Source organism: Jaculus jaculus, chromosome 20 (genome assembly GCF_020740685.1).
Source record: "Jaculus jaculus isolate mJacJac1 chromosome 20, mJacJac1.mat.Y.cur, whole genome shotgun sequence".
In the NCBI taxonomy this organism is placed as follows: domain Eukaryota; kingdom Metazoa; phylum Chordata; class Mammalia; order Rodentia; family Dipodidae; genus Jaculus; species Jaculus jaculus.
In genome coordinates, this window is record NC_059121.1 from 23,771,615 (window position 1) to 23,789,969 (window position 18,355).

At 46.0% G+C, this 18,355-nt stretch overlaps 1 protein-coding gene across 2 annotated transcripts in view; it reads left to right on the forward strand.

Annotated features, from left to right (window-relative positions):
* The window catches only part of Arl15 (ADP ribosylation factor like GTPase 15), a 446,458-nt gene extending 429,500 nt beyond the window's left edge, over positions 1-16,958 (forward strand). For both annotated transcript variants that reach the window (XM_004664945.2, XM_045139041.1), the window contains one exon: positions 14,157-16,958. In XM_004664945.2, the coding sequence (XP_004665002.1) occupies positions 14,157-14,309 (153 nt within the window). In that variant the 3' untranslated portion in view covers positions 14,310-16,958. The remainder of the gene's footprint in view (positions 1-14,156) is intronic.
* The last annotated feature ends 1,397 nt before the right edge of the window (positions 16,959-18,355 follow it).

Genomic DNA, 18,355 nt, shown 5'->3' on the forward strand with positions numbered 1-18,355 from the left:
GACGGGTAAAGGAAGTGAGAGACATCATGTGCTGGTATATGATTCAGCCTTTAAAAAAAACAAATAAGGGCTGGAGAGCTGGCTTAGCAGTTAAGCGCTTGCCTGTGAAGCCTAAGGACCACGGTTCGAGGCTTAATTTCCCCAAGACCCACGTAAGCCAGATGCACAAGGTGGCGCATGCATATGGAGTTCATTTGCAGTGGTTGGAGGCCCTGGCATGCCCATTCTCTATTTATCTGCCTCTTTCTCTCTCTGTCTATTGCTCCCAAATAAATCAAAATACACACACACAAAAAAAAAAAAGAAAATAAATGAAAAAAGAAAAAAAAAGCCAAGCATGATAGTGCACAGGGAGGCAGAGACAGGAAGATCACAGTGAGTTCAAGGCCACCCTGAGACCGAATTCCAGGTTGGCCTGGGCTACAGCGAGACCCTACCCCCCCAAAAAAAACAAAAATAAATAAATAAAAGGTGAAGCAATGGCAATGCTTACTAGAATGCAGATGATCCTTAAAAAGGGGAAGAATTTACTCACCGCAGGCTCAGTATCCCATGGCTTCATCTCTCTGAAATGTTCAGAGTAGGCAAATCCGTAGAGAAAGAAAGCCAAAGGGGGGGGGGGGGTGGGGGGAGGGGGGCCTGCCAAGAGCTGGCCCAGAGAAGAGTTGAACACTGACTACGAATGGTCCCAGAAGTTTCTTTCTCCTTCTGGAGCTAGAAGAGAGGCGTGACGTCCCTGCGACTCTGCCGGATCCTAACTGCTATACAAGTTATGTGGGCTATTTTTTGTTGTTTTTATGGTGGGTTGTCTTTTGTGGTTCTTTTTTTGTTGTTGCTGCTGCTGATATTATTGGTTTGTTTTGGTTTTCTGAGGTCTCACTCTAGCCCAGGCTGACGTGGAATTCACTATGTAGTCCCAGGCTGGCCTCGAACTCACAGCGATCCTCCTACCTCTGCCTCGCGAGTGCTGGGATGAAAGGCGTGCGCCACCACGCCCAGCACAAGTTCTGTGTTAACAGAAGAAAATGAAATATCTGTGGAAAGATAGGTGCTAAACACTTGTGAAGTACAAGAGGATGTTGGAATCTTCAGTGCTCGCTTCTGTGAATGAGGACTTAGAACATCACAGCACTTGACCGTCAGTGAATAATAGAATGGAGGAATTTTTAAGAATTCTTAACTGTTGGGGATGTTTTGGTTATTAGGCATTCAAAATGTTTAAGAAAGGAGTTAAATGTATTCAGTTCATAAGTCGAGTTATAAAACGTTTTAGTGGCTAAATCATTTATCAACAGGGCAAGACCTGAGCATGACCCCTAAAATTTAAAAGATATATAAGCATAATATTAAATGGTTTAATGTTGAACATGAGCGCTTCAGAAAAAAAAAAAAAGTACATTGTAACAATGTCAATTAATAAATTCCTCTTTAAAATTGCAGAGTGACAACAGCAGTTAGTATTTGTGGAAACTAAGAGCCACCCTTAAAAGACACCCAAACCCTCAAAGTGACGGGTCACAAAATCATGTCCCTGGCGGGCAGATTATTGCAAAACCTGGTAAGAAAATTCCCTGTGCCCTAGCTAGTGCTTCTGGCCTTCAGGAGGTCTTACCTCTGCATGAAAACTCCAAATAAAGTATGGCTTTGCTACACGACAATTTAAGCATCTGACATACATCCTACATGAAGCCTTGGCCAGGTTTTTTTTTTCTTTTTCTTTCTTTTTTTTTTTAGTAGGTCTGGAGAGCTGGCTTAGCAGTTAAGGTACTTGTCCGCAAGCCCAAGGACCCAGGTTCAATTCCCCAGGACCCACGTAAGCCAGATGCACAAGGTGGCGCATGCATCTGGAGTTCATTTGCAGAGGCTGGAGGCCCTGGCGCGCCCATTCTCTCGCTCTCTCTCCACCCCCCCTAAATAAATAAATAAAATATCTAAAAGAAAACAAATTCTTCATCCCACTGAAGTGTGACCCTAAGTGGGAAAAGATGGACTGGCAGGTTCAGCTCACACGGAGAGCCAGAAAGCCTCATTTGTTCTAGACCTTTCCCTCATACTCCTGTGTTTCCCTGCTGGAGCGTACAAAGCTGTTGAATGCTTTAGGTCAGAGATTAAACATGACTTTTTTTTTTAAATTTTTATTTATTTATTTGAGAGCAACAGACACAGAGAGAAAGACAGATAAAGGGAGAGAGAGAGAATGGGCGCGCCAGGGCTTCCAGCCTCTGCAAACGAACTCCAGACGCGTGCGCCCCCTTGTGCATCTGGCTAACGTGGGACCTGGGGAACCGAGCCTCGAACCGGGGTCCTTAGGCTTCACAGGCAAGCGCTTAACCGCTAAGCCATCTCTCCAGCCCGACTTTTTTTTTTTTTTCTCCTACCGTGGACTAGGTTAATATTCTAGGCCCCGGGAAACATACCACCTCTGTGGCAGTTACCCAGCTTTGCGTTCTGCAGCAGGAAAGCAGCCCAGAGATAATGCTTATGTGAACGAGTGTGCCGCCTTCTGATGAAACTTTATTTCCAGGAAACGTTTGGAGCCTGGGGCCGCTCGGGCCATCCACGAAGGCTGCTGGGCCTGAAGTCCTTGCTAATGTTAAAATGCTCCTTCGGACACCATTAACTTCCTCCCGAGGTGCTAGAAGGGCTTCTGCTGGGTCTTAAAAGATGAGAGAGTGGGTGCTTACAGTCGGATCCCTCCCACCTGTGGGTGGGGGAGCGTGCTGGGGGGCAGGAGCTCGCGCAGGCCCGGATCAGCGCGGCGCACGCCGAACCCAGGTCCAGGGCCGGGCCGCGTCGGGAGGGTAGAGAACGGAATACCAGGTTCTCTTCCTCCAATTCTTTTTTTTTTGTTTGTTTGTTTTATTTATTTATTTGAGAGCATCAGACAGAGAGAGAGAAAGAGGTAGATAGAGAGAGAATGGGCGCGCCAGGGCCTCCAGCCTCTGCAAACGAACTCCAGACGCGTGCGCCCCCTTGTGCATCTGGCTAACGTGGGTCCTGGGGAATCGAGCCTCGAACCGGGGTCCTTAGGCTTCACAGGCAAGCGCTTAACCTCTAAGCCATCTCTCTAGCCCCTCTTCCTCCAATTCCTGAAGGCAGGAACATCGGGACCTAACTTTGCCTCTTAACCAGTTGTCTGATAATAAGCTTTTTAGAGAGAATAAGACAAGTCCCCCCCCCCATCCAACATACCAAAAGTCGATGTAATTTGCACCATACTTCTATATTAGCCCATTAAGCAAAACTAAGGATGTTCATTGATCCTAACTTCTACCATCAACGCAAAAAAAAAAAAAAAAAAAAAAAAGGATCATTTTTTTGGCCATCTTGGAACATGCTAAGTCCCCTGTCCAGTGGCAGACCAGGTTTCCATATAATTATTGCTCTAACAGATAACGCCCTGTGCACATCAGAGGTTCATGGCCTGGGAAGAGGAGTTATGGTAAAAGTGAGGCTTAGTCACAGGTAATATCCTATGGCAATTTGTCTGGCTTTTAATCGTACTGAGGTCAGGTACGGAGAACCCCACGGGGTCCCCTTGAAATGAAACATGTATGGCTCACACCCTCCCAGACATCCTGTCACCTTGGTGACTATCAGGAGTCCCTCTTCTGGTCCTTAGAACTCAGTAAAAATTTCCATTCTGTGTAATATCTTTAGGACCATTGCGTACTGGTTTTATTTGTGCCATTTATTTCTGCCCTTAATGACATATTTAGTACCTTTCTAAGGATTTCAAAATCCCGCAAGCAGTACAATGAGAAGGGAACAGCTGCTGCTGCTGTCGAACCTTTCTTTGAACAAGGTGCCAAGAACGCAGGCTGAAGAATCTTAATGACGTCCTGCCACTGTGTCTCGGGGCCCGCCCTGGAGCCATCGCCCGGGCGAAGCCGTCTCTGACTTTGCCAAAGGTTACCAAGCGAAGCCTGCTCCTCCCATAGCCAGGGCAGCCCAGCCAGGCACCCTCGGTGGTGGGCTGGTAACGGCTTAACAACCTGCTCCCTGGAAACACACAGAACTAGTTAGTTGCACATGCATATTCCTGTGCTGTGTAAAAAAAAAAAAAGCTTTCCAAACTTGGGCTGGAGAGATGGCTCAGGGGGTTAAGGTACTGACCTGCAAACCCTAATGACCCCGGTTCAGTTCCCCAGGACCCACTTAAAGCCAGATGCGTAAAGCGGCACAGTCGTCTGGAGTAGGTTTGCAGGGGCTGGAGGCCCTGGCACGCCCGTTCTCTCTGGGTGTCTCTCTCCTCTCTACCCCGCCGCATGCACATAAATAAATAAAAAATATTTTTTAGAAAAGATCTCCCAAACTGGCTGGTTTTATGACGTGTGTGGCTTGCCATCGTCACACGTGGAGTTGGCAATAAAATGCACGCCATCAACGATCGTGAGCCCATGTTGTCAGCCGCCAAGGAGAAAGCTCACACATCGAAGCACACGTCTTCCCTCGCGGAACACGCTACATGATGGTCTGTCTGCCGTATGGGCGAAAGTAAAAATCCAGGACGCAGATGAAAGTTCTGTCCTTCAAACGCACAACATTACAGTCAGCCCAACGCTGGGTATTGTATGAATTAGAACCCAGACTACCTAATTATCTGTCATCTGTCTATCATCCGTCCATCTATCTGTCATCCATCTACTGTGTATCTACCTATCATCTATCCATCCATCATCTACCATCCATCATCTATCATCTATCATCTTTCACCTATCTCTCATCTGTCTATCAACTATCTGTCATTTATCTCTCATCTATCATCTATCTATATCATATATCTATCACCTATAATCGATCATCCATCTATCATCTTTCCATCTATCTCTCATCTATCTATCTATCATGTATCCATCTATTTATCTATCAACTATCTCTCTATCCATCTGTCTATCAATGATATATCTATCATCTATAACCTATCATCTATCAATCTATCTATCTACTATGTATCTATCTATCATCTATCTATCTATTTTTTAGAGACAGAGTCCCATGTACCCCAAGCTGGCCTCTAACTCACTATTTAGCAAGGGTGGCCTGAGCTTCTGTTCTCCGTGTCTTCATTTCATTGGTGCTAGGGTTACAGACGTGCTCCTCCACTAGGCCCCGTTTACGTGGTGATGGGGATTGAACCCAAAACTTCCTGCATGCTGAGCAAGCGTAACACCAACTGAGCTATATCGCCAGCCCTGGACTGTACTCTTTTGTTTTGTTTTGTTTTGTTTTTGAAGGTGCGGTCTCGCTGTAGCCCAAGATGTCCTAGAATTCATTACATAGTCTCAGGGTGGCTTTGAACTCACAGCGTTCCTCCTACCTCTGCTTCTGGAGTGACGGGATTAAAGGCATGAGCCACCACACTGACTGGGCTATACTTCTAGCAAACAAACAAACAAACAATAAATAAAACATACAAACGTAAATCAGACACCACTGTTTGGGGTTAATAAAGCACTTGCCTAGCAAGACCCTAGGTTCAGTTCCCATCACAAGAATGAAACTAAACTAACTTAAAAAAAAAATCAGGCCAGATGTGGTAGCACACATCTTTAATCCCAGCACTCGGGAGGCAGAGGAAGGAGGACTGCCGTGAGTTCAAGGCCACCCTAAGACTACATAGTGAATTCCAGTATCAGCCTAGGCTAGAGTGAGACCCTACCTCGGAAAACAAAAAACAACAGCAACAATAACAAAAAAATCAATAGGTATGTAGTTCTTTGAACAAGACAAGCTCTACAATGGACAATTTTGTATTTCAAATTAAAAAAAAAAAAAGCAGTAAAGGGGCTGGAGAGATGACTCAATGGCTGAAGACACTTGCTTATAAAGCTTGACATCCCCAGCACCGAGGTAATGCCATATGCACAAAATAGCACACGCATCTGGGGTTCATTTGCAGTGGCAGGAGGTCCTGGTTCACCCATTCTTTTGCTGTCCCTCTCTTTCTCTCCCTCTCCCTCTCCCCCTCTCTCTTGCTGGCTCACTCTCTCTCTCTTAAATAAATAATAAAGCAATAGAGGGTTCAAGGTCACTAACTGAGTTGCAGTGCCTTATATTATCTTCCAGTTTGTCCTTCTCCCGACCTGCAGTTCTTTTTCTGGCTTGGCGCCCTGAGCTTGTCAGCTACTATTGCTTGAAGGAGCTGGAATTGTCAGCCTAGACCCCTTTCTGACACCCGATCCCTTCTCCATGCACCCTTATTTCTGAAGTCTAGTTAAAACAGCACCCCCCAGCCCCGTGAAGACCATTCTTAATGACACTGGTTTCCATGATGTAAAAACGAGCGTCCGCAATCATATTCGTCTCTGTTTGAATTACCCGCTTTTCTTGCCTCCAGACAAAGTACAACCACTGGGCTGAAATGAATGAGAAGCCCTTAGGAAACAGCATGGTCCTTGGAAAGCTTGGGATAGGTGTGTGTGTGTGGGGGGGGGGTTGATCCTATGACACAAGCAATGAGAGGAGGGGCAGCTCAGGTTGTTTGTTTGTTTGTTTGTTTGTTTACTGACAACTTCTATATTTACAGACAATAAACCATGAAAATCCCCCCGACACTTTCCCCTTCTCAACTCCGCTCTCCATCATATCCCTTCCCTCTCTCCATTAGTCTCTCTTTTATTTTGATGCCATCGTCTTTTTCTCCTATGATGAGGGTCTTGTGAAGGTATTGCTAGGCAATGCGAGGTCGTGGATATGAAGGCCAATTGCTGTCCTGACAGTTGCATTGTAAGGAGTGGTGCCCTTCCTTTGGCTCTTACATTCTTTCCGCCACCTCCTCTGCCGTGGACCTTGAGCCTTGGAGGGTGTGATAGACATGTTTCATGGTCTGGAGAGATGGCTTAGCGGCTAAGTGGTTGCTTGTGAAGCCTAAGGACCCCGGTTCGAGGCTCGAATCTCCAGGACCCACGTAAGCCAGATGGACAAGGTGGTGCACGCATCTGGAGTTTGTTTGCAGTGGCTGGAGATGTTTCAGTGCTGGACACTCCTCTGACACATCTTTTCGGTACGATGGACCCTTTTGGGTCATCCCGGTGGTCACCACCATCTGAAAAGAGAAGCTTCCCTAACCAAAAGTGAGAATAGCATTAATAAATGGATATGAAACTGGGCGTGGTGGCGCACGCCTTTAATCCCAGCACTCGGGAGGCAGAGGTAGGAGGATCGCTGTGAGTTTGAGGCCAGCCTGAGACTACATAGTTAATTCCAGGTCAGCCTGGGCTAGAGTGAGACCGTATCTCGAAAAAGAAAAAGAAAAAAGAAACAAACATGTGTGTGTGTGTGTGTGTATGTATGTATATATACACACACACACACACACACACACATACATTAAGTACAGTGCTTACAGGGCTGTTTGGTGAGCATAATATACGCATTTAGCCAGACAAGAACAGGCTTTATACCCCTAGGGCTCGTGACCTCCCCTGCCTTAGGCTTCTGATTAGGTTTTTAGTACCAGGCATGTATTCCTTCCCATAGAGCAGGCTTCCAGTCCAATTAGCAGTTTGTTTCTCCCAGAGCAGACATGCCACGATTGCACCCGTTTGGTCATGTGGCCTGTCTGGCCGAACTTGAGGCTTCCAGCGTCCCCTGTTTTCTCCACTGATGACTTCTGTCTCCCAGCGGGCTGCATATAGTGCAGCTTTTCAGTTGTGCCCGGTGTTGTTTTTTTTTAATATTTTTTCTCATTTTTATTTATTTGAGAGTAACAGAGAGAGAGGGAGAGAGAGAGAGAGAGATTGAATGGGCGCGCCAGGGCTTCCAGCCTCTGCAAACGAACTCCAGACGCGTGCGCCCCCTTGTGCATCTGGCTAACGTGGGTCCTGGGGAACCGAGCCTCGAACCGGGGTCCTTAGGCTTCACAGGCAAGCGCTTAACCGCTAAGCCATCTCTCCAGCCCTGCCCGGGGTTTTTGACGGACAGTTTTACAATCTTCCCTGTCCTGCCAGTGCAGATGACACCCCGGTAGAGATGGCTTCTTGCAGCACACTTCTGTCGTCTCTTTGTGCCCACCACGGTGGCACAGGAGCCGGCAGATGCATGGACGAAGCCGGCGGAAGAAAGCCTTCGCTTCTTTCCCCCATGACAATCGTCACAACCACCCGTGAGCCTGAGAAAAGCCGCCCCGCAGGCGGAGGTGGTGGCTCGGCTGGTAAAGTGCCTGCCGTGAAAGCCCAAGGTCCTGCGTTCCATCCCCAAGAGCCCACAGAAGCAAAGCCTGACGTGGCGCCATGCCCCTGTAACGCCAGCGTCGTGAAGAGGGAGACAGGTGGAGCCCCAGGGCTCCCTGGACAGTCAGTGCCACCTAATTACTAAGACGATAAGGTCCAGGACAATGAAGCCTGCCTCACAAAAAAAAAGTGGACAGCACTTTTGAGGTATGACACCCAGGATTGTCCTCTGGCCTCTATGCAGACATGTGTGTACCCACATACATAAAAGAAAAAGAAAAGAAAAGAAAACCAGTTTAAATCAGCTAGTTTTCCCCGAAGGAAATGTGTTGTTCATAGAAGAAATACAGGTGAAGAGAGTTCTAAGCTTTCATCGATGGCCCCAGACAGTTTGACAGGTGTCTGCATTCCACGGGCGACAGACGTGTAGCTGTCGACAAGGCAAGCCTACCTGATGGGTTGTTTGGAGCACGGGAGTGGACGTGGGACATTTTGGGTTTAACAATCGCTGACTAATGTTTATGGTATTTAGTTCACTGGAACTAGTAGCAACATATTCCATACTGCATGGCACAGCCCCACACAATTAAAAAAAAAAAACACTGTGGGCTGGGCTGGAGAGATGGCTTAGCAGTTAAGACACTTGCCTGTGAAGCCTAAGGATCCAGGTTCGATTCTCCAGGTCCCACGTAAGCCAAATGCACAGGGTGGCACACACATCTGGAGTTCGTTTGTACTGGCTGGAGGCCCTGGCGTGCCCATTCTCTCTCTCTCTCTGTCTGTCTCTAATAAATAAAAATAAATCTTAAAAAACCGGGCTGGAGTGAGGGCTCAGCGGTTAAAGGTGCTTGTGTACAACACCCGACAGCCTGGGCGCGACTCCCCAGTACCCACATAAAGCCAGATGTAGTATGTGGCGTATGCGTCTGGAGTTTGTTTGCAATGGCAAGAAGCCTACTCACTCTCTCTGTCCATCTCTCTCTTTCAAATAAATAGATAAAATATATCTTAAATACCTGTCACCTATCCTGTCTCTAATGTCTTGCCACACTTCCGCGTGGGCCTAAGGTCTATTTACAAATAGCAAAGCTTAGAACCTCAGTCTCTTTCACATAAAATACTGTGCCAGCCCGTACCAGGCTGTTTTTTTCACTGCCCTTCACCCTAGCTCCCCCAAAGTGCTTAAAGGACAAGCAAGTCTTCTCTGGGTACGCACTAGCTTGCATGGTTTAGTAATAAAAACAGGGGGCTAAAGAGATGGCTTAGCAGTTAAAGCATTTGCCTGCAAAGCCAAAGGATCCTGGCTCGATTCCCCAGGACCCACGTAAGCCAGCTGCACAAGGGGGCACACGCATCTGGAGTTCGTTTACAGTGGCTGGAGGCCCTGGCATGCCCATTCTCTCCTTCCCTCTCTCTCTCTCTCTATCTCTATCTCTACCTCTTTCTTTCTCTCAAATAAATAAATAGAATAGAATAGAATAAAAAACAGGAAAAGCAAGCAATTGGATTTTTTTTTGTATTATTATTTTGAAGGAAAGTGAGATTTGCAGGCTATAGAAAAGGAAAGGCCAATTGTTTGAGTCAGGAACTGGCCATCCATCTTCTAAACATTTAACCACACTAGGTTGACAGTGAAATCATCGGAGCTGACGTTGGGGCAGGACAAGGAAGTTGGCATGATATGAAGCTCTTCGTGGTCCTGGAACCAGGAAAGAATTATCGTATGATTTCAGTGCTCAAGGGGACATAAAGGGCATGCCCCGTCCTGCGAATGGGGCTCCTGCAATGGGCAACGTCTCACAGGTCTTAACAGCTGTTGCAAACATTAGCAACCAGCAGGATGGTGCCGTTTCTGTGATATGAAGACTCGCTTGATCGTCAAGGCGATGTGTGAGGAATGGAATGCAAGCCTCCAGCTCTGACGCCATAGCTAAAATAGTTTGGCTAGTTACGGAGGCTCTGTTTTCCTACCTCTAGGGTGGACACACAGCTACAAGAGAATGTCCACTCTCTCCACTGTCCCCCAAATAGCTGGATGACCACAGGTTCCGGGCAGCTGTATTCTGATGTCCTTTCCCCAGCGACTATCTCCCTATTTTCGCACTTTCCAGCTAACCGTGACACTTAAGCAGCTGATAAAACACATTTCAAAGGGCTTAGGTATGCTTGCTCTGACGTCACATTTAAAACTTTTATCTTGATGAGTAAATAATCTTCAAACAAGTTCCTTGCATCACAGGCTCTTTGATACTCTTTAAAAGAAATATTGGCTTAAGAACATCGTGTTGGTCAAACTTAAGCACCACTCTTTAAAATGATGTAGATCGCCATGTACAAGTATAAAAATGTACAGACAGACAAGTCAGCCTAACTGTGATTTTTATTATCAGAATATGGGGGAAGGGCTGGAGAGATGGCTTAGCAGCTCAGGCACTTGCCTGAGAAGACTAAAGACCCAGGTTGGACTCCCTAAGACCCACGTAAGCCAGTTGCACAAGGTGGCACATGCATCTGGAGTTCATTTGCATTAACTGAAGGGCCTGGCGTACCCATTCTCTTTCTTTATCTGACCCTCTCTCTCATAAATAATTAAATAAAAAAAATTTAAAGAATATGGGGAAGTAAAGTTTGAAAGTCAGGTTAACATAAGAAAGCAAAATTAGGGCTGGAGAGATGGCTTAGCGATTAAGCACTTGCCTGCGAAGCCTAAGGACCCCAGCTCGAGGCTTGATTCCCCAAGACCCACGTTAGCCAGATGTACAAGGGGGCGCACGCGTCTGGAGTTCCTTTGCAGTGGCTGGAGGCCCTGGCACGCCCATTCGCTATCTGCCTCTTTCTCTGTCTGTTTGTCACTCTGAAATAAATAAATAAAGATAAACAAAATTTTTAAAAAGAAAGCAAAATTAAAATATTATTCATAAAAACAATCAAGCAGTAAGCTTGATCTTCCTTCTGGTACCACCGTCATCATGTTCAGAAATGTGGACCTCCTGACAAAGAGGAGCAGGATAGCCACTCACTGTGTTTAAGTATTTATGGGATGACAGCCTGGTTTCAAGCTTGATGTTATAAATTGTATGGAGTCCTTCAGATACTAGAGGGGTGGCTACAGAAGGGTGAGTTAACACTCACATTATGGAGTGGAAAAGCTCAAGTCACGGGTGGTTAAGGCATTTGGTTGCAAAGCCAAAAGACCCGGGTTCGATTCCCCAGGACCCACGTCAGCCAGATGCACAAAGGGGCGCACGCATCTGGAGTTCGTTTGCAGTGGCTGAAGGCCCTGGCACACTGTTTCTCTCTCTCCCTCTCTCTGCCTCTTTCTCTCCCAAATAAACAAATAAAAATAATAATAATAATAATAAAGTCTCAAGTCATCCAGCCGGTCACCACTGGGCTCCTTGAGCTGACGACCACCTTATTGCCCAAACTTCCATTTCCTTCTCGTGTTCAGGATCCAGTGCAGTAACTTCTGCCTCATACCTGCCTTTACTCATCTGTATTTTCTTCCAAGACCATAAGTGATAAACAGCATGGTAAACTGGCTAAATCTCACTGGGTTTATGGGTGTTGGCATGTTGTCACAAATTACTGATGTGGGCTGGAGAGATGGCTTAGCGGTTAAGCGCTTGCCTGTGAAGCCTAAGGACCCCGGTTCGAGGCTCGATTCCCCAGGACCCACATTAGCCAGATGCACAAGGGGGCGCACACATGTGGAGTTCATTTGCAAAGGCTAGAAGCCCTGACACGCCCATTCTCTCTCTCTCCCTCTATCTGTCTTTCTCTCTGTGTCTGTCGCTCTCAAATAAATAAATGAAAAATGAACAAAAAATATTTAAAAATAATAATAATAATATGTATTATTCATTCGCAATATGTATATGAGGATTTTTTGGACACATTTTTTGGGGGGTGGAGTGTTTTGTTGATGGTGGGCGAGTGTTGTGTTTTGTTTTGTTTTTAGGCAGGGTCTCACGCTAGCCCAGTCTGACTTAGAAATCAACCCTGTAGCTCAGGCTGGCCTCAAACTCACAGTGATCCTCCTACCTCAGCCTCTCAAGTGCCAGGATTATCGGAGTGTGCCACCACACATGGCTAAGGACGCTCTTGAACTATAGAAATGTAATGCTAATATTTCTGTGTCTTAAGTCAACATAAAACTTGTTATTTCTGCCAGGTGTGGTGGCGCACGCCTTTCAGCCCAGCACTGGGGAGGCAGAGGTAGGAGGATCACTGGGAGTTTGAGGCTACCCTGAGACCACATAGTAAATTCCAGGTCAGCCTGGGGTAGAGTGAGATACAACCTTGAAAAACCAAAAAAAAAACAAACAAAAATACTTGGTATTGCTGAGCCAGGTGTGGTAGCGTCTGCCTGAAACCCCGCACTTAGGTTATTTTTTGTGTGTGAGGAGGTTGAGGTAGTTTCACTCTAGCCCAGGCTGACCTGGAATTCACTATGGAGTCACAGGGTGGCCTCGAACTCATGGTGATCCTCCTCCTTCTGCCTCCCAAGTGCTGCCACGGGTTTGATGCCTGCCTGGTCTACATAGCGAGTTCCAGACCATCCAGGGTATAAAGGAAGACTAATGTTCCAAACCCAACAACGAGGGACAAAGAGGACCTTGGTCTTACACACATGTGCGCTTGTCTATTTGCCTATGGCTCTTTCTGGCTCATGTGACAAGCATACCTGCATATTGGTAGCGTTCGAGGGGATGTATCGCTGCTACTCTCAGAAGTTCACTGAGCCTGGCTGAGTGACACACACGGAGCTCTGCTTCTGTCTAAGGACGTGTGTAAGTGACAACTCTCACGAGTGTGTTGAGAGCACCATCAGAAATCCTAGCAATGCAACGCCGACTTAGCCAGGAACGGGCAACACTCAGTTCTGCTAGTCCAGCCGATGCGGTCAGAGAGAACGTGCGACCAGCTAGCTGCTGAACAGATAGCAAATGTGACTCCTCCTCACATAGCTACTGTAAGATTTGGATCTTTTCCTCCCTCCAAAAACTTCAGAACTGCACCCCGCTGTGATTTGTGCCCACGCCTTGAATCCCAGCACTCGGGAGGCAGAGGCAGGAGGATCTCTGAGAGTTCGAGGCCAGCCTGAGACTACATAGTGAATTCCAGGTCAGCCTGGGCTAGAGTGAGACCCTACCTCAAAACACACATGCACCTTAAGAACTGGGTGGAAGGAGCTAGAAGACTTTATGTATTTATGCAAAGTTGTGTTAGTTTATGTGAGCATGCATGAGATTGCTTTTTTTGTTTGTTTGTTTCTGTGCTTAATGATCCAAATACTTCTCTTGAGTAATAAATACAGGCTCTACTTAGTCACCAGTTTAATGTGTCTGCAGGAGGAGATAATAGAAGGTCCTTTGCTGACAGAGTTTGGACTAAGTTGAATCTTTCTGGTGTTGTGGGTGTGCTTTGCCGCGGCATATCCACTTCTGTCTTTTACTTCATAACTCCACCCCTCATGCCATCGAGTGTAAAGTTGGAATTGTGGCTCGATTAAAAAAATATATTTTATTTATTTGAGAGAGAGATGGAGAAAGAGACAGAGAGAATAGGCGCTCCAGGGCCTCCAGCCACTGAAGACAAACTCCAGACGTGTGTGCCCCCTTGTGCATCTGGCTAACGTGGCCCCTGGGGAATCAAACCAGCATCCTTTAGCTTTGCAGGCAGATGCCTTAATCGCTAAGCCATCCTTCCAGCCCAAAGCTTCCTTATTTTTATTTATTTATTTGCACAGAGAGAGAGAAAGAAAGAATAGGCACACCAGGGCCTCTTGCTGCTGCAAATGAACTCTAGGCACGTGTGCCACTTTGTGTATCTGGCTTCACATGAGTGCTGGGGAATCGAACCCAGACCACCAGGCTTTGTAAGCCAACATCTTAACCGCTGTCACATCTCCAGCCCCATCACTCAAAATTTTGATACAAGTATTGACATATTTCTCTCTTATATTTTTCTCCCCTTTAGATCAAAAAATATTTTGAGCTCGAGCCACTTGCCCGTGGAAAGCGCTGGATTCTACAGCCTTGCTCACTGGATGACCCAGACGCCCTGAAAGACAGCTTCTCCCAGCTGATAAGCGTGTTAGAAGAGAAAGACCACGAAGCTATGAGGATGTGAACTCTAGCCAAGACGTGCCCCCCCAAAAAAAGCCTTGAACCCATCATGTTAGTTTCTCATATTTCAATTTCATTTTGATACAAGACTGTGGACGTCAGTGTGTCCTTTCCTCTGTTTCAGACCCTCATCTCTCTGTGAAAGTGAATGTTCTGTAAGTCAGGTGAATCGTTGTTACCGTCCACATCAAATACACACTACTGAGAGAGAACGTATTCGGTTGGCCACTAATTCTCTTCACCGCACGTCTCTCCCTGCTCTCGTTCTGAGAATCTCTTCTGTGCTTTGTGCTGCCACGGACGGGACTCAAAGCTCTGGGAAACAGGCTCCTGGTGAAGAAGTCTGGAAGACTTGCGTACCTTGACTCACCCCATCTGAGCTTTGCATTGGAGCGTTCCAAGATTGGGACTCTACACAATGTATAGTTTTCATGTTTTCTTGGGCAGGAGAAGTTCAGGGTTTTTTAAGTCTTAATCTCTGTTTCTCAGTTGTTTTTTTTTTGTTTGTTTGTTTGTTTTTGTTGTTTTTAAATATATTGAGGTTGTGGACTCTGAGTTTAAAAAAAAGAAGAAGAAGAAGAAGAAGAACACCAAAAACCATCACTTATCATAAAGGAAGATCCGGCCATAGCAAAATTAGCTCTGAAGAACCTGAGGACCAGCTATCTAATGACTCTTTGATTTGATCCATAGCCCTGTCCCCCCACACACACACCCGACCCTAACACACACCCTCTCCTCTTTTAAGAGCAAAGACATTGCTTTAGTTTTTGAGAGTTAGGGGAATTTGAGACACATGCATGCACCGTTGATTACATTTGATCAAGTCCTCAGATATTTTTTAATGGAACCATTAATCTGCATAAAACCAAGCTGCAACATTATGTAGGCTTTTTTTCCCCCTAAAAGTTAGAAATGTCTCACGAAAATAGAGAAAGTAACTTTCCTCTACTTTACGACATGACAAGACCACCTTGGAAGTATAGTTTACACAACTTAGGGTGTGAACCGGCATGGATTTGACAAAAATCAAAGGAATCCTCCATATGTATTTGTATGCTTTCGGGGAGTCACTGAAGCTTCCACCTAGGAGTTCAAGGCCTATCAGTATTTCTATTATAATCCTCTATTTTCAGGGGTTTCAGTGTGCCCTTAACATATGCTGGGGCTGCAGCAAATAACTAATTTAAGCGCCTAGTTTTAGTCTCTGGAACTAATTTTTGCCATGTAATTTAAATGATAAAATTGCATAGACCATGTACAGTTTTATTAAAGTTTAGCCACCTGTAACCGTTTCAAAAATCAGGAATCTTCTATGCATATTGAGATTTATAGATGAACTATTCTTTGGCACATCTTGTAGACTTTTGACTACTTATTTAAAATACGAAGTGGCCAAATGCTGGAAAACTGCTCCCTACACCTGAGCAATAACCACATGTTTGTCCTTATGTGGTGTAGTCTGATAGCCCCTGTCACAGACTCACACCATCTTCTTATGTGGTGTAGTCTGATAGCCCCTGTCACAGACTCACACTGTCTTCTGGGGCGGAGTAAAGCTCTGTACCCGTCACACAAATGCAGAATTTATGACTTTATCTTGTAAGTGGATTTTAATGAACTCATCCAACACTCCTTTAAGCTTATTTTCAATGACAATGATCAAAAAAGAATCCATAAGGATTCCCAATCAATCTTGTCCACGGTATCTTCGAATATTTTTAACACTGTGTAAATGACCCGTGGACAGGCGCACCCATCTTATTCCAATAACCAGTTCCCCAATCCCTGTTTTTATTTTGTTCTCCTGTGCTCATCTTCCGTGTGTGTTTGTGGGGGGGGGGGGGCAGGGGAGAACACAATGGATTTCAGGCCTTGCTTTTCCCGCAAGTTCATTAAATGTAGAATGTTGTCTTTTGAAGATACTGTGGCTGAATGCTCCCCGGCCATCTGTTAAATGACTTCCCGTGGTCTGCGTGTGTTCATGTGCCAGAGACGGGCTTTCTCCGCGACTGTCTGCAGCCTCCCAGCCGTCAGAGCGAAAACATGATCAATCAGGACTCAACAGCAGCTGTTTTTGACAAGTTTCTGTCTGACGCCTAATGCTTTACAACTGTCAATACGGCTCCGTCTTTGTCTAGCGGGTCAGAGCTGTCTTGCTGCATCCTGTCCTTGTAACCCTAGAATTTGCCATGTTTTGGAAACCCAGGGCTGGGGGAGGGGCAGGGAGGGGCGGGCCAGGGGCTGTCTGTCCTGTTCCTACTTCTGTGCCCAGCGCCACAGGTTGTCTTAGCTCGCCTATTCAGACACGTAGGAGAATCAGTCCGTTGTGTATTTCCTCACTTGGCGTCTTGTTATATTTATGGAAGTTACTAGGGTTTTGTACCTTCTTAGCTAAAGCAGTTGTCTTTTTATAATGGCAATTAATTTATATAAAACTTTGTATCAACTGTAGTTTTACAGCATTGGTTCGTAAATAACTACCACGTCATCCTGCCTTTCTATTAAGATACACCGTGTCGCGTCTACTCCCTGAGGTCGACACTTTCCTGTGCACATTTGCCAGGCAAGAAACGCCCATCGTATCATCATCCATGATTTATATATGATTCCCACTATCTTCCAATGAAAAATAAACGCTGAGTAGAAGTGATTTTCACCGACTGACTCTTTTCAGCCTGGGCATTTGGGAGCCCCAGACTTCTGTTGACATTGCGGCTGGCCTGGCTTTGGGGTCAAAACAAATGATTAATACACATTTCTTTTGACGCTCTGTAGTGAAACCTTAACAGAAAAAGAAACAAGTAGGGTTTTCTGCCCCCCCCCCCACACCCAGTTGGTGACTCCTTAACAGCATTTAGCTTTCCTGGGAGCCGTTTCTTCAGGGGGAGTGAGCTGACTAGAGATGCATCCTTCCAACCAGAGGACCATCTTGTAACTGGGGCCCAGAAAGAGTTCGGGCCAGTGAGCTATTTCTTCCACTGGTGACTGACGCCCTGAGGGAATTAGTAGATATTTTTATTTGACTCAAGAAGTGCTATGGATTGGTCCATCCTTGAGGATTAAAAAAAAAAATTATTAGAAGAGAGAAAGAAAAAGAAATTAAAAAATTATTCACTAAGAGGAGCTGTTCAAACCCAAGTCTACATGGGGTCCAAAGGCAACTATTCTTGTCACATACTGTTTGACCCAAGAGCTCAGGACATGTGCTTCTGAGCTAGGGTCCAACCTATATCCTCAGTGTCATTTCTTTTTTAAATATTTTATTTTATTTTATTTTTTGAGGTAGGGTCTCACTCTGGTCCAGGCTGACCTGGAATTAACTATGTAGTCTCAGGCTGGCCTCGAACTCACGGCAATCCTCCTACCTGTGCCTCCTGAGTGTTGGGATTAAAGGCTTGTGCCACTTTACACGGCTAAATATTTTGTTTTTATTTATTTGACAGAAAGAGGGACACACAGAGAGAGAATGGGCATGCCAGGGCCTCCAGCCACTGCAAACAAACTCCAGACACATGCCCGCCCCCCTTGTGCATCTGGCTAACGTGGGTCCTGGGGAATCGAACTTGGGTCCTCTGGCTTTGCAGGCAAGCTCCTTAACCGCTAAGCCAACCCTCCAGCTCCCTCAGTGTCATTTCTGATCAGTTGTCTTCTTTCCTTCCTAAGTGTCCCACACACAACCAAGTAAGTGTGGCCAGAACTGCAAGATTTTGAAGCAAACAGGCTTTTTTTTTTCTTCCCCATAGCCAGATTACATATTCTGGCTCACGTAGAAATCTAAGATTTGTGCTGGCTTCAACCTACTTAAAATCTTAGAGTGTGTTTTCCTCAACCTCCTGCCCTAAGGGAGCAAACACAGAAGGAAAGGCCTGTGTGAGGTGTTGGGGCCGGAACTGAGAGCTGACCTTGGGGACCCCTCATTTTCAACCAGAGGGGCTGTCTTTGTTATGCAGAAAGTTTAGAATACACATTCCCAGCCTCCCCTGGTCCCCCAGCCCGGGTGGGAGAGATCGGAAACCCTGCTGAGGAATGGGTCACACGTCATGTTGG